The following is a 12,558-nucleotide window of genomic DNA, read 5'->3' on the forward strand; positions in this document are numbered from 1 at the left end:
CTGAAAGCTCATTTGGGATACGGGACCAGGGAAATAAGTACCAATTTTTAGAGGCGTCTTGGAGTCACCTCTGGGTGGAAAAAGAGCCCTCTGAATCAAAGAAATAAGGCCACCATTTGTGAAGGTAGAAAGACTTTTTATTTGCTTCAGACTGCTAGAGTCTGCCTCTCTGAGGCAAAAGCAACACTCAAATAAATACAAGCACCACACAGACTTTACCTGCCCCACCACTGACCCCCTTCAGGTAGCAAAGAGAGTTAGCTGTTGCCGCCTTCCCAGGTGCATTATTAGACTCCCTCCCCACCCCACCCCCTTAGAGAAGTGGACACAAATACTATACAATGCAATGAGTGAGAAAACAGGAGAGCCGTGGAACTTAAACATTAACAAGAGGGAGTTTCTTCCCCCCCCCCCCCAAAGGAGGGGAAACTTGAGTCCTCGCATTCAGAGGGACAATGGGAGGAATGTACATTTTCATTCCTGGCACAATGGCTCTATAACCACATGATGTGGCCGCTGTCAACGAGGCCCAAAGCCCGTCCTCCTCACGAGTGCAGGAAGCGGTTGAAGGCATTGTAGGCGGACTCCAAGTCAAAGAGCATCTGCCGCACTTGAGAGTCGTCCAGTTCGTCCGAAGCCGACATGCCGCTCAGGGTTTGCAGCCTGGAATGAGAGCAAGAGGCATCAAGCGCTGGACCGGAATGAGGAAGAGGGAGAGAAGGGGCATCTTGTCTCTTCCCTTCTCATCCTGCCTTCCTCCTCGTGACTCCACAATATACCGGGGGGAGGAAAGGGAAGCCTCTCCTGGGAAATGCCTCTGACGGGCCATAGGAGAGGCAGATGGCTCTGGCCTCTTCCCTGTTCCAAGCGGAAAAGTGAGCGCAGGCTGGGGGAGGTTTGGAAGCCGCACGGAAAGGTCTCGGGCGTTTCCGCCAACCCACCTAGGATGGAAAAGCTACAGCTTTGAGGCGCTGCCTTGGATTTGGATTTGATATCCCGCTTTATCACTACCCGAAGGAGTCTCAAAGCGGCTAACATTCTCCTTTCCCTTCCTCCCCCACAACAAACACTCTGTGGGGTGAGTGGGGCTGAGAGACTTCAAAGAAGTGTGACTAGCCCAAGGTCACCCAGCAGCTGCAGGTGGAGGAGCGGAGACGCGAACCCGGTTCCCCAGATTATGAGACTACCGCTCTGAACCACTACACCACACTGGCTCTCTTTGCTGCAATCTCCCCACCAGACAGGCGGGACGCGGGTGGCGCTGTGGGTTAAACCACAGAGCCTAGGGCTTGCCGATCAGAAGGTCGGCAGTTCAAATCCCTGCGACGGGGTGAGCTCCCGTTGTTCAGTCCCTGCTCCTGCCAACCTAGCAGTTTGAAAGCACGTCAAAGTGCAAGTAGATAAATAGGTACCGCTCCTGCGGGAAGGTAAACGGCGTTTTCGTGCGCTGCTCTGGTTCGCCAGAAGCGGCTTAGTCATCCTGGCCACATGACCTGGAAGCTGTACGCCGGCTCCCTCGGCCAGTAAAGCGAGCTGAGCACCGCAACCCCAGAGTCAGGCATGACTGGACCTAATGGTCAGGGGTCCCTTTACCTTTTTTACCCCCCCAGACAACAGTTTCATTTTAGAATAATCGAAAAGGATAAGAGGAGAGAAACAGAGTTCCTAATTCTATGGGGAAAATGCTCACCACTGGTTCACTTTCTGCCGCCCCTCGAAGTCCGGGGGCAAGTGGCTCATGCGGTTCATGGTCTCCATCAATTCCCGGAGGTCAGGCTGGATCTGAGGAGGAGGAAAGGGAAGGTCACTTGGCAGCCCTCCTTGGTCAACCTCCCGCCATCCCTCCCGAGCCACAAAGCACTCAAGGAAGTGTCTTGGCGGACAGGTGCAGCTGCTGATCCTCTGGACACCAAGCATATAGTGAAATTGTGAAAAACGTGCTTCAAATCATCAAATCAGAATGGCAGAATCATCTAGTGGAGCCCACTACAATGCAGGAATCTAAACTGAAGAATTGCTGAGAGAGGGCCATCCAATGAAGGAGAGGATATAGACAGAGCCCTGCGACTGGATCAGGCCAAAGACCTCTCTAATCCAGCATCCCTTAGGGACAGGAATGCTTCTGATCCTGCAAACTGCCTCCTCGCATCATTATTATCATGACAATTTCTTCCCCTCCACACCACAAGGTGCCTTCTGTGCCAACTTTTAAACGCCTGAAAACTGTTCTATTCTGCCAGGTCAATGCAGCCAATTAAGAGTTCATCCTTCCACCATGGTTTATTGATGCTTAAAAAAAACAAACCACTTCATTATTATCATTATATATTTATACCCCAGCTTTTCCCCTGACATGGACTCACTTTTTGTGCATGGTTTTTATCCTTTTAATGTTGTCAACCGCCTCTGGGTATATTTTTATTATTTAGTGGTATATAAATATTTTTATAAACAAAATGAAGTAAATAAACAAGGTCGGGTTAAAACAAAATTACAGAAATACGCTGGGTCCTAAAAACACTCATCTCAAGTGTCCAAAGGCAGGGGGATGATGGTGCCAGACACTGATAGATTTATCCCCCTGTGAACAGGTAGGGAGCATGTATTTCATAAGATGTATACGCTGCTTTTGGGGACACCGTCATTGTGATTATACCTAGAGACAGGATCCTATCAACTGCTTGCCCATTTCACAACGAAATCTGTGCCTGTAGTTTGGCTGAAAAGCATGTAGTATCTAACACCCCACAACAAATGCACAAATCAATGATGATGATGATGATAATAATAATAATAATAATAATAATAATTTTATTTATATCCCACCCTCCCCAGCTGAAGCCGGGCTCAGAGCGGCTAACAACAATAAAAGTGACACCGTTCACATAAAATCACAATCAATTAATTGAAATGCATTCTAAAATCAATTCAAAATCAAATTAATGGCAACCACTGGGCTGGAGTTCTATAAGGATTACAGAAGGAGAGGGGGGGTCAGACTGTGCCTCGGCCAAAGGCCTGGTGGAACAGCTCTGTCTTGCAGGCCCTGCGGAAAGATGTCAAGTCCCGCAGGGCCCTGGTCTCATGAGACAGAGCGTTCCACCAAATCGGGGCCACGGGCAAAAAAGCCCTGGCTCTAACCTCGCTGTAGCCCGGGATCTCCAAGATGTTAAGGTGCTCATAGCATCACCCAGACCAACCTTGGCCTGGGGAGGGCAGCGCCTTTGTCACCAGATGTCAAAGAGAACAACAACTACCAGGCTTTTAGAAGACATCTGAAGGCAGCCCTGTTTCGGGAAGCTTTTAATGTTTGATGTATTATAGTATTTTAATATTCTTTTGGAAGCCGCCCAGAGTGGTTGGGGAAGCCCAGCCAGGTGGGCGGGGTATAAATAATAAATTATTATTATTATTATTATTATTTGGGTGGAAGCGCCCCTCTCATTTCACTCACCTCATCCATTGCCCGGATCTCCAAGCGCAGCTTGTCCATCACTGTGATAAAAAGCTGCAAGGAAGGAAAAGACCTTCAGTTCAGGCCCAAGGAGCATCCGGCAGAAGGACCCCCAAGAGACGCCCTTCTGCTCCAGGTCGTCCCTCCCCCTGCCCACCTACCGACACGATGTCCGCAATGCAGCGGTTGAGGTTGCCCTTGTCGTCCTTGATGGTAATCGGCCGGTCTTCCTTGATCCTCTCCATGGCCAGCGGGCAATCGAGCTACGGGAGAAAGAGGAAACAGGGACGCTCAAAGGAGCGAAACACAGATCAGCCACAACTTTCCCACAGGGATCCCCTCAGGCTCCCCCAGCCATGGTCTCGATCCCCTCAAGGACTGCAAGGAGCTGGAAAAAGCCGCTTCATCTGCACTTTGGAGTGAAGGAGCAGAGGTTTTGCACCCAGGGATGAGAATCTGGCTGCACAGCTGGGACCAGAGGACACCACTCCCCGCTCAACGCCGCCCATGCAGACGTTGCCCTTCAGCACCAACTGCTTACCCGAAATTTACGGCAAAAGTCATCGATGGAGTTGATTTCTGGGCCTTGGACTTGCTTGAAGGCGGCCTTGTACTGGACTAGGAGACGGGAGCAAGCTGCAGTGTACCTGGAAGGACAGGGGGCCACATGGAATCGGCTGCCCACACCTCTGCCCCCTTTTTCTCCACATCTGCCCATGACTGACGCTGCCCTGCCCCACTCCTGAGTTAAGCAATGCTGACCCAGATCTCTTCTCTCCTTTTACAGATCTCTTGAGGGAGCTGCATTGCAGGGGTTGAATCAGGTGGCCCTCTGTGTCCCTGCCACCCCGGCAATTCTATGAACCCAGAGTAGCATTGCCTCAGATCCCTCCAGGTGCCTGTCAACTCACTCGTTGGGGGTGACACAGTCCTTGATGTAGGCTTTTTCCAGAGCCTGCATCGTCTTCACCACAGCAAACAGCTCAGCCATGTTGTCGTACCTGAAGCAAAGTTAAACGAGTCAATTGGGAAGGTCCAGCTGCACCCTGACCTGTTTACCTCTGAGAAAAGAGACTCTGACAGAGGCCAGGAGCCATGGGGGGGAGGCATAGGGGCATGTGGACATCTCACATCAGACAAGGGCTCCTGCATTTGTGGGGAAATGACACGGCACTCAAAATATAAAATTCCACAGTTGCTGGGGAGCAAAGGGTTAAGACACATGGCGCTCCCTGTAAAGTCCTAGAGGGCACTCTGTGTGAGGTCACATCCTCTGCTTGCCCAGGCGGAAAGGGTAACAATAGGAAAACAATCCTTGTCACTTCCTCCCACTGGAGGAAAACTCTCTCATTGTGCAGCCATAGGCAAAGGATGCAGGATCTGTGCTCCCCCAAGCACAAGCCCCATCTTTGACCTAAACAATGTACCGTATTTTTTGCTCTATAAGACTCACTTTTTCCCTCCTAAAAAGTAAGGGGAAATGTGTGTGCGTCTTACGGAGCGAATGCAGGCTGCGCAGCTATCCCAGAAGCCAGAACAGCAAGAGGGATCGCTGCTTTCGCTGCGCAGTGATCCCTCTTGCTGTTCTGGCTTCTGGGATTCAGAATATTTTTTTCTTGTTTTCCTCCTCCCAAAACTAGGTGCGTTTTATGGAGCAAAAAATATGGTATTTTGCAATTCTGAAGTACAGTCAAACCTTGGTTCCCAAACACCTCCATTTTGGAACGTTTCAGCTCTCGGATGTCAAAGTGTTCCAGTTTTCAAACTTGAACATCTGACGCAGCTTCTGATCTGCAAACAGCTTAGCTGTCAGCCAGTCAGAAGCTGCACCTCGGAGTTCGAAAATTTCAGAAGTCAAACGGCCTTCCAGAAATGATTATGTTCGACTTCCGAGGTTCCACTGTATATTTTGCCCACCTTATTTCACCGCTATTTTCTACCTGAATCGAGTCTGCAACTTTATGTCTGGAGTACTGTGTCCAGTTCTGGGCACCCCAGTTCAAGAAGGACACTGACAAACTGGAACGTGTCCAGAGGAGGGCAACCAAAATGGTCAAAGGCCTTGAAACGATGCCTTATGAGGAACGGCTAAGGGAGCTGGGCATGTTTAGCCTGGAGAAGAAGAGGTTAAGGGGTGATATGATAGCCATGTTCAAATATATAAAAGGATGTCATATAGAGGAGGGAGAAAGGTTGTTTTCTGCTGCTCCAGAGAAGCGGACACGGAGCAATGGATCCAAACTACAAGAAAGAAGATTCCACCTAAACCTTAGGAAGAACTTCCTGACAGTAAGAGCTGTTCAACAGTGGAATTTGCTGCCAAGGAGTGTGGTGGAGTCTCCTTCTTTGGAGGTCTTTAAGCAGAGGCTTGACAACCATATGTCAAGAGTGCTCTGATGGTGTTTCCTGCTTGGCAGGGGGTGGACTTGTGGTCTATTCCAACTCTATGATTCTATGATTCTATTCTATGATTCTGTGTCGGGAAACAATATTTTTATACTCTTATACCACAGACTTCTGGGTTGTTATTTTATTCAGAGTACTAAACAAGGCAGGGTGCTCGGTCCCTGCTCCTGCCAACCTAGCAATTCGAAAGCACGTCAAAGTGCAAGTAGATAAATAGGTACCGCTCTGGCAGGAAGGTAGACGGCGTTTCCGTGCGCTGCTCTGGTTCGCCAGAAGCGGCTTAGTCCTGCTGGCCACATGACCCGGAAGCTGTACGCCGGCTCCCTCAGCCAGTAAAGCGAGATGAGCGCCGCAACCCCAGAGTTGGTCACTACTGAACCTAATGGTCAGGGGTCCCTTTACCTAATCCCCAGGGCTAGCTGGCTGAATTGGTCCTACTTGGGCCAGCGAGGAGGCCAGGGGAGAATTAGCTGTGGGGACTCAGAGCGGGTAATCAGAGCAGGAGTTGAACAGAGGTGTGGCCTGAGCCATCACTGAGCATGCCCTTTGCAACGACACACACTAGAGATGGGTATAATTGGGGCAAGGACTCACTTCTCTCGCTCCCGGGCGTTCTTGTATAACTTCACTTCCTGCAAGGGAAAGGAGAGTGACATTGGATCCACCAGATCTTTGCACCACACGGAAGAGGATTTGGGGCATCGGGGACTTTCAAGTCTGGGCTATGGGAGGCCCCCAAATGCCCTTGTAAGGAGCAGCGAGGGTAGTTCCCCAGGGGAGTCCTGCCCAAATCGGGAGCGCTTTGGCTGGCAGTCCTGCAATCTGGGGGAGTGCCTGAAATTCCCCGCAATACTGCAACTCCCCCTCCCCAGGCCACTCCCTGTGCCTCATTTGAAAGGAGTCCCTGGCCACTAAGCCACAAAGGGAAACAGCATCACTTGCCTCGTATAGTTCCGGCTTATTCGCTGGGGCTGAAAAACAAAAAGGCGGAAATACATGAGACCAACTTTGCTCCCAAACTGCTGCCATGAACATGAGAAATGTTCTCCAGATGCTTGTCGGATTTGAGCCTCTGCCCTCCTGTGATTTCCAGCAACTGCCTCTGACTTTAGAGGCAGAGTACAGTCATGCCTCGGGTTAAATACGCTTCGAGTTGAGCGCATTCAAGTTGCGCTCCTCGGCAACCCGGAAGTAACAGAGCATGTTACTTGCGGGTTTCGCCACTTGCGCATGCGCTCAAAATGACGTTGCGCGCATATGCAGAAGCGGCAAAAAGCGATGCGCATGTGCACATACGTGCCGTCGCTAGTTACGTTTACCTCTACATGCCAGCGGGGCTCCGGAACGGATCCCGTTCGTATCTAGAGGTACCACTGTATAACCATCGTGGTTAACAGTCACAGATTGCCCTCTCCTCTTTCCTTACGCCAGAACACAAAAGAATTTGGAAGTGGAGCCCAAGATCAGTGGGGGTTTGGAGACACCATGCCTAGCACACAGGTTATATACACAGCATCCTTGCCATTTATTTTTAGGCTTCTCTTCAAGATCGTATGCCAACACACCTATTCAGCGGTTTATAAATTCTTTCAGGTTGCGCAAGTCCCTTTTAAGATTACAGTCATACCTTGGGTTACAAACGCTTCAGGTTGCGTTTTTTTGGGTTACGGACCCACCGAAACCCGGAAATACCGGAACGGGTTACTTCCGGGTTTCGGCGGTTGCACATGCGCAGAAGTGCTAAATCGTGCTTTGCGCATGTGCAGAAGCGCCGAATCAAAACCTGTACATGCGCAGACGCGGCACTGCGGGTTGCAAACGTGCCTCCCGCACGGATCACATTCGCAACCCAAGCGTCCACTGTATCTCGTATTGATGGTATTTAATATTTTATCACACTGACATATTTTGCTGTACACTGCCTTGATATTTTATGTGAAGGGGCGATTGATACATATTTTTATAAAGAAATATATAAAAACACTTCACACAAAAAACCAACCCTGCATATCAAGAACTCAAAGTCCAAGAAGTCCCTGCATTTGCTCTGGCCACCCCAGAATTAGCTCAAAAGCAGCACTGGACTCACCTCCCATCCCAGGGGCTGCTGGGATTCCATGAAACATTCTTCCTCCGTGGGTCCGCAGCTGAGATCCAAAGTACCAACACGCAAGGTGCCTGAGATAAGAGCAGGTAAGAAGTCACAGCTAAACCTCCCTCCGCATTTGTTCATTTGCTGATTTTGTATTCCAAGTGGCTGGGGAAACCCAGCCAGATGGGTGGGGTATAATTATTATTATTATTATTATTATTATTATTATTATTATTTTGTATATATTATTATATCTATGGGCTACTTTTAAAATGAGGCTGCATTTTAAATTGCATTTTAACCTGTATTTTAAATTGGGGTTGTTGTTTTTTCCTATTATGTTTTTACTGTAATTTTACTGGTGCTAGCCACCCTGAGCCAGGCTCTGGCCGGGGAGGGTGGGGTATAAATAAAATTTATTATTGTTATTATTAATTGAGGTGATTCAGACCAGGCCAGCTCTCCAGGGAGGGAGGGGGCGGAGCAGCATCCACGTCTTTCCCCCCTCAAATTCAAATTCCTGCCATCCGGGGAGGGAAAGAAGAGACATGTCAAAGAAAATGAGTGTTGAAGAGAAGAGAATACGGATGATGGAAATGTTTTTTGAAACACTGCTATGTCGGTGAAGGAGGTCTTACAGAGCTTAGTCGATGATTGTATGGTGGACATGGACAGGATTCAGACTTCAAATTATTTTTGGGCTTTTCCAAGTAAAGCTCTTCATGCAAGAAAGCCTAAACTGGAGGAACTGCAGAATCAGTTCTCAAAATATAGCCAAAAGAAAAAAAAAGCCTACAAGAAACCATTGAGAAATCAAAAATTGGGCGCCAAGACACAGCACTCATAAAGGAACTTACTGCCCTTAGTCAGAAGAGAGACCAATTAAAGGCAGAAATAGATAAATACAAAGAACGTGATCCGGATATTGTTGAAGAAATCCGTCAAGCAAGCAAGCAGATAAATAAATAAATAAATAAATAAAAGCCAACAGATGGACTGATAATATCTTTGCAGCAAAATCTTGGGTGAAACGGAAGTTTGCATTTGAAGAGAGCAAACATGACAAAACATTTGGCATTCCTGAAGACTTTTTGACTACATCGATTAGAAAGGTTTAGTAAGAATGGCAAGTAATTTGATATTGTTTGAGAGATTTCGTTTTCATTCTGAAACTTCTTTTTCTTTTGCCATTATTTGTATTTTGGTTAACAACTCCGCCCCCCCCCCCAGCAGCAGCAGCAGCAACAACAACAACCCTGTGAGGGAGGCAGGCAGGCAGGAGGGAAGAGAGAGGAGAAGGGATGGAGGGGGGAGCGCATTCTGGCTGGCCCATTGACTGACGGACAGATGATGGACCCACGGAGAGCCAAGGGGCGTCCTGGCGGTGGCGGGGGGGGGCGTCCACGGATGTCAAGGCAATAAACACTTTACTTTTAAAAGACAACTGAAGGCGGCCCTGTTTAGGGAAGATTTTAATGTGTGGTGCTGTATTGTTTTTAATATTCAGTTGGAAGCCGAACACAGTGGCTGGGGAAACCCAACCAGATGGGCGGGGTATAAATATATTATTATTATTATTATTATTATTATTATTATTATTATTATTATTAATCTTATATATTATTATATCTATGGGCTACTTTTAAAAGAAGGCTGCATTTTAAATTGTATTTTAAATTGGGTCCCCATCCCCCCATTATGTTTTTACTGAAATTTTACCTGAGCCCGGCTCTGGCCAGGGAGGGCGGGCTATAAATAAATTTTATTATTATTATTATTATTATTATTATTATTATTATTATTATTATTATTATTTGAGGTGATTCAGGTCAGGCCAGCTCTGCCCCCCCCCAGCAGCACCAACAACAACCCTGTGAGGGAGGCAGGAGAGAAGAGAGAGAAGGGATGGAGGGGGGGGGGAATCCTGACTGACGGGCGACGGACCCACGGAGAGCCAAGGGGCGTCCTGGCGGTGGGGGAAGCTGCCCCAGGTCTGAGAGAGCAATGGCGCCCCCCTCCCCAAATAAGAGAGGGAGAAGGCGAGCGGGGGCCGCATCCCCACAAGGGCCCCCCGAGGACCAGCCCCCCCCCCAGCGCCCCCCTCTCAAACCTCGGCCCCCCCCCCCCGTCAAGGGCTGCCCCCCACAGAAGCTCAAGGCCTTACCCGGCTCCGGCTGCTTTCTTTCTTTCCCCACTTCCGGGAAAATGGCGCCCCGCCTCCGATCGATAGCTCGGCGCGCTCCCTTCCCCCTGCGGGGCTCGGCGCTCGTTTCGTCAGGCCTGGCGGCCCCAGAGCGCGTCTCGGGCTATAGATCTACGACTTTAGAGCTCTCGCACGCACGTGGTGATTCCGGGTTCGCTGCGGGCGAGGCTCGTCTCTAGCATTGATATGATACCCAGCTCTTCTTCTTTTTTTTATAATAATATTTATTGCTTTTACAACAATTTAAACACTTACAAAAGAAAAAACAAAGAAAAAACAGTACATTATAATACAAAAACACTACATAGAAATTAACAAAACAAAACAAATTAAAAACACATCAAAAGAAAGAAGGAAAAAAGAAAAAACTTCCAATATCTTATCATTCTTTCCCATATTTCCACGGCCTCCTCACACCTCCCTTTTTGTATTCCACTTCTATTAATTATTTCAGCAATTCCTTACCATCTTCCCCTGTTTTCTATCCTATAATTATCTTAACACCTTTTCACCTTATTTTCCTTTAATACTCTATTAATCTATTTATACTTAATTCCTTATAACATTTCTGCTGAAGCCATATCACTTCATTCCAACATTCTTCTAACATTCATGGATTTTACAATATTTCTATAAATAGTCTTTAAACTTTTCCCAGTCTTCTTCCACCGAGATATGATACCCAGCTCTACCTCTCTTTCAAATCAGAACCAGGGAAGGTCCTGTGTGAGTGCCTGGAGGCGGTTGGAGGATGGATGGCGGCCAACGGATTGAGGTTGAATCCTGACAAGACAGAAGTACTATTTTTGGGGGACAGGGGGCGGGCAGGTGTGGAGCACTCCCTGGTCCTGAATGGGGCAACTGTGCCCCTGAAGGACCAGGTGCGTAGCCTGGGGGTCATTTTGGACTCACAGCTGTCCATGGAGGCGCAGGTCAATTCTGTGTCCAGGGCAGCTGTCTACCAGCTCCATCTGGTACGCAGGCTGAGACCCTACCTGCCTGCAGACTGTCTCGCCAGAGTGGTGCATGCTCTGGCTATCTCCCGCTTGGACTACTGCAATGCGCTCTACGTGGGGCTACCTTTGAAGATGACCCGGAAACTGCAATTAATCCAGAATGCGGCAGCTAGACTGGTGACTGGGAGCAGCCGCCGAGACCACATAACACCGGTCTTGAAAGACCGACATTGGCTCCCAGTATGTTTCCGAGCACAATTCAAAGTGTTGGTGCTGACCTTTAAGGCCTTTAACGGCCTCGGTCCTGTATACCTGAAGGAGCGTCTCCATCTCCATCGTTTTACCCAGACGCTGAGGTCCAGCGCCGAGGGCCTTCTGGCGGTTCCCTCACTGCAAGAAGCCAAGTTACAGGGAACCAGGCAGAGGACCTTCTCGGTGGTGGCGCCCGCCCTTTAGAACGCCCTCCCACCAGATGTCAAAGAGAAAAACAACTACCAGACTTTTAGAAGACATCTGAAGGCAGCCCTGTTTAGGGAAGCTTTTAATGTTTGATGTATTACAGTATTTTAATATTTTTTTGGAAGCCGCCCAAAGTGGCTGGGGAAGCCCAGCCAGATGGGCAGGGTATAAATAATAAATTATTATTTTTATATTATTATTATTATTATTATTAGGGATGGCGGGGAAGGAAGCTGCCCGGGTCGCCAACCCCCATTCCATGCCAAGGGCAGCTTTTGGGGGTATGGTTCTGAACGCCTCGCTCTAAAGGGATGTTGCAATGCAGAGGCGGAAGAGGTTCAAGGGGGAAAAGGGTCTCCCCAATGACCCAGGGGGCGGGTTGCCATGCGTCCGGATTTTCCCGGGCACACAGGATCCCGGATGGAAATCTGTTAAATGTGCTCAAGTATTCCAATAGGCCTGGAGTAAATTTATACATCATTTGAAAGATTATTGCAAGCAATGGACATCACTAGCAGGCTTGTCTGAAGACTTGTAATGAGAATTTTTCTACCAGTTTTTATTTAAATTTTGAGCCATTTTCTAATGAGTGTAATTAGAACTGGAACGTACGAAATGCAATGATATAAAGGCTAATTTTGAAAGCCATGAGGCAGGAGGGAAGGAAGTCGGCAGGCGGTAAAGTGGATAATGATATGATCGATTTTCCATGTTATAAGAAAAATACCACTCCCTTTCCCATATGGGCATAGCTGTCAATGTTTCCCTTTTTTAAAGGGAAATTCCCTTATTCCAAATAGGATTCCTTGCAAGAAAAGGGAAAAGTTGCCAGCTATGCTTATGGGGTATTCCAGAGCCCGTATAGAGTCCTTAAGAGGGTTCCCTATCGGTAGGAGAAAATAACAGAGGCCAGCCAGAGAATATTGAGAAGCAAAGCGGCTAGTAAGCCTGATCTTTATTGATCTGTTGCAACAGTGTCCTCTCACCA

The 12,558-nt window shown here is 48.3% G+C and overlaps 1 protein-coding gene and 1 pseudogene across 2 annotated transcripts; one reads left to right on the forward strand and one right to left on the reverse strand.

Moving 5' to 3' along the window:
• Nucleotides 1–408: 408 nt before the first annotated feature.
• Nucleotides 409–10,263, reverse strand: VPS28 (VPS28 subunit of ESCRT-I). 2 transcript variants are annotated; one of them, XM_077932671.1, is made up of 10 exons: nt 10,117–10,263; nt 7,950–8,038; nt 6,803–6,831; nt 6,455–6,492; nt 4,366–4,455; nt 3,996–4,101; nt 3,616–3,717; nt 3,455–3,508; nt 1,691–1,782; nt 409–663 (listed from the first exon to the last, which is right to left on the reverse strand). In XM_077932671.1, the coding sequence occupies exons 2-10, from the start codon at nt 7,984–7,986 to the stop codon at nt 546–548; spliced, it is 666 nt and encodes a 221-aa protein (XP_077788797.1). In that variant the 5' UTR covers nt 7,987–8,038; nt 10,117–10,263; the 3' UTR covers nt 409–545. The 2 variants fall into 2 exon arrangements, with proteins under 2 accessions (XP_077788797.1, XP_077788798.1); XM_077932672.1 differs by having other exon boundaries at nt 7,950–8,042; nt 10,121–10,213.
• LOC144328655 (meiotic nuclear division protein 1 homolog pseudogene) lies at nt 8,177–9,174 on the forward strand (annotated as a pseudogene).
• Nucleotides 10,264–12,558: the final 2,295 nt, after the last annotated feature.

Source organism: Podarcis muralis, chromosome 8, assembly GCF_964188315.1.
Source record: "Podarcis muralis chromosome 8, rPodMur119.hap1.1, whole genome shotgun sequence".
Taxonomy (NCBI): domain Eukaryota; kingdom Metazoa; phylum Chordata; class Lepidosauria; order Squamata; family Lacertidae; genus Podarcis; species Podarcis muralis.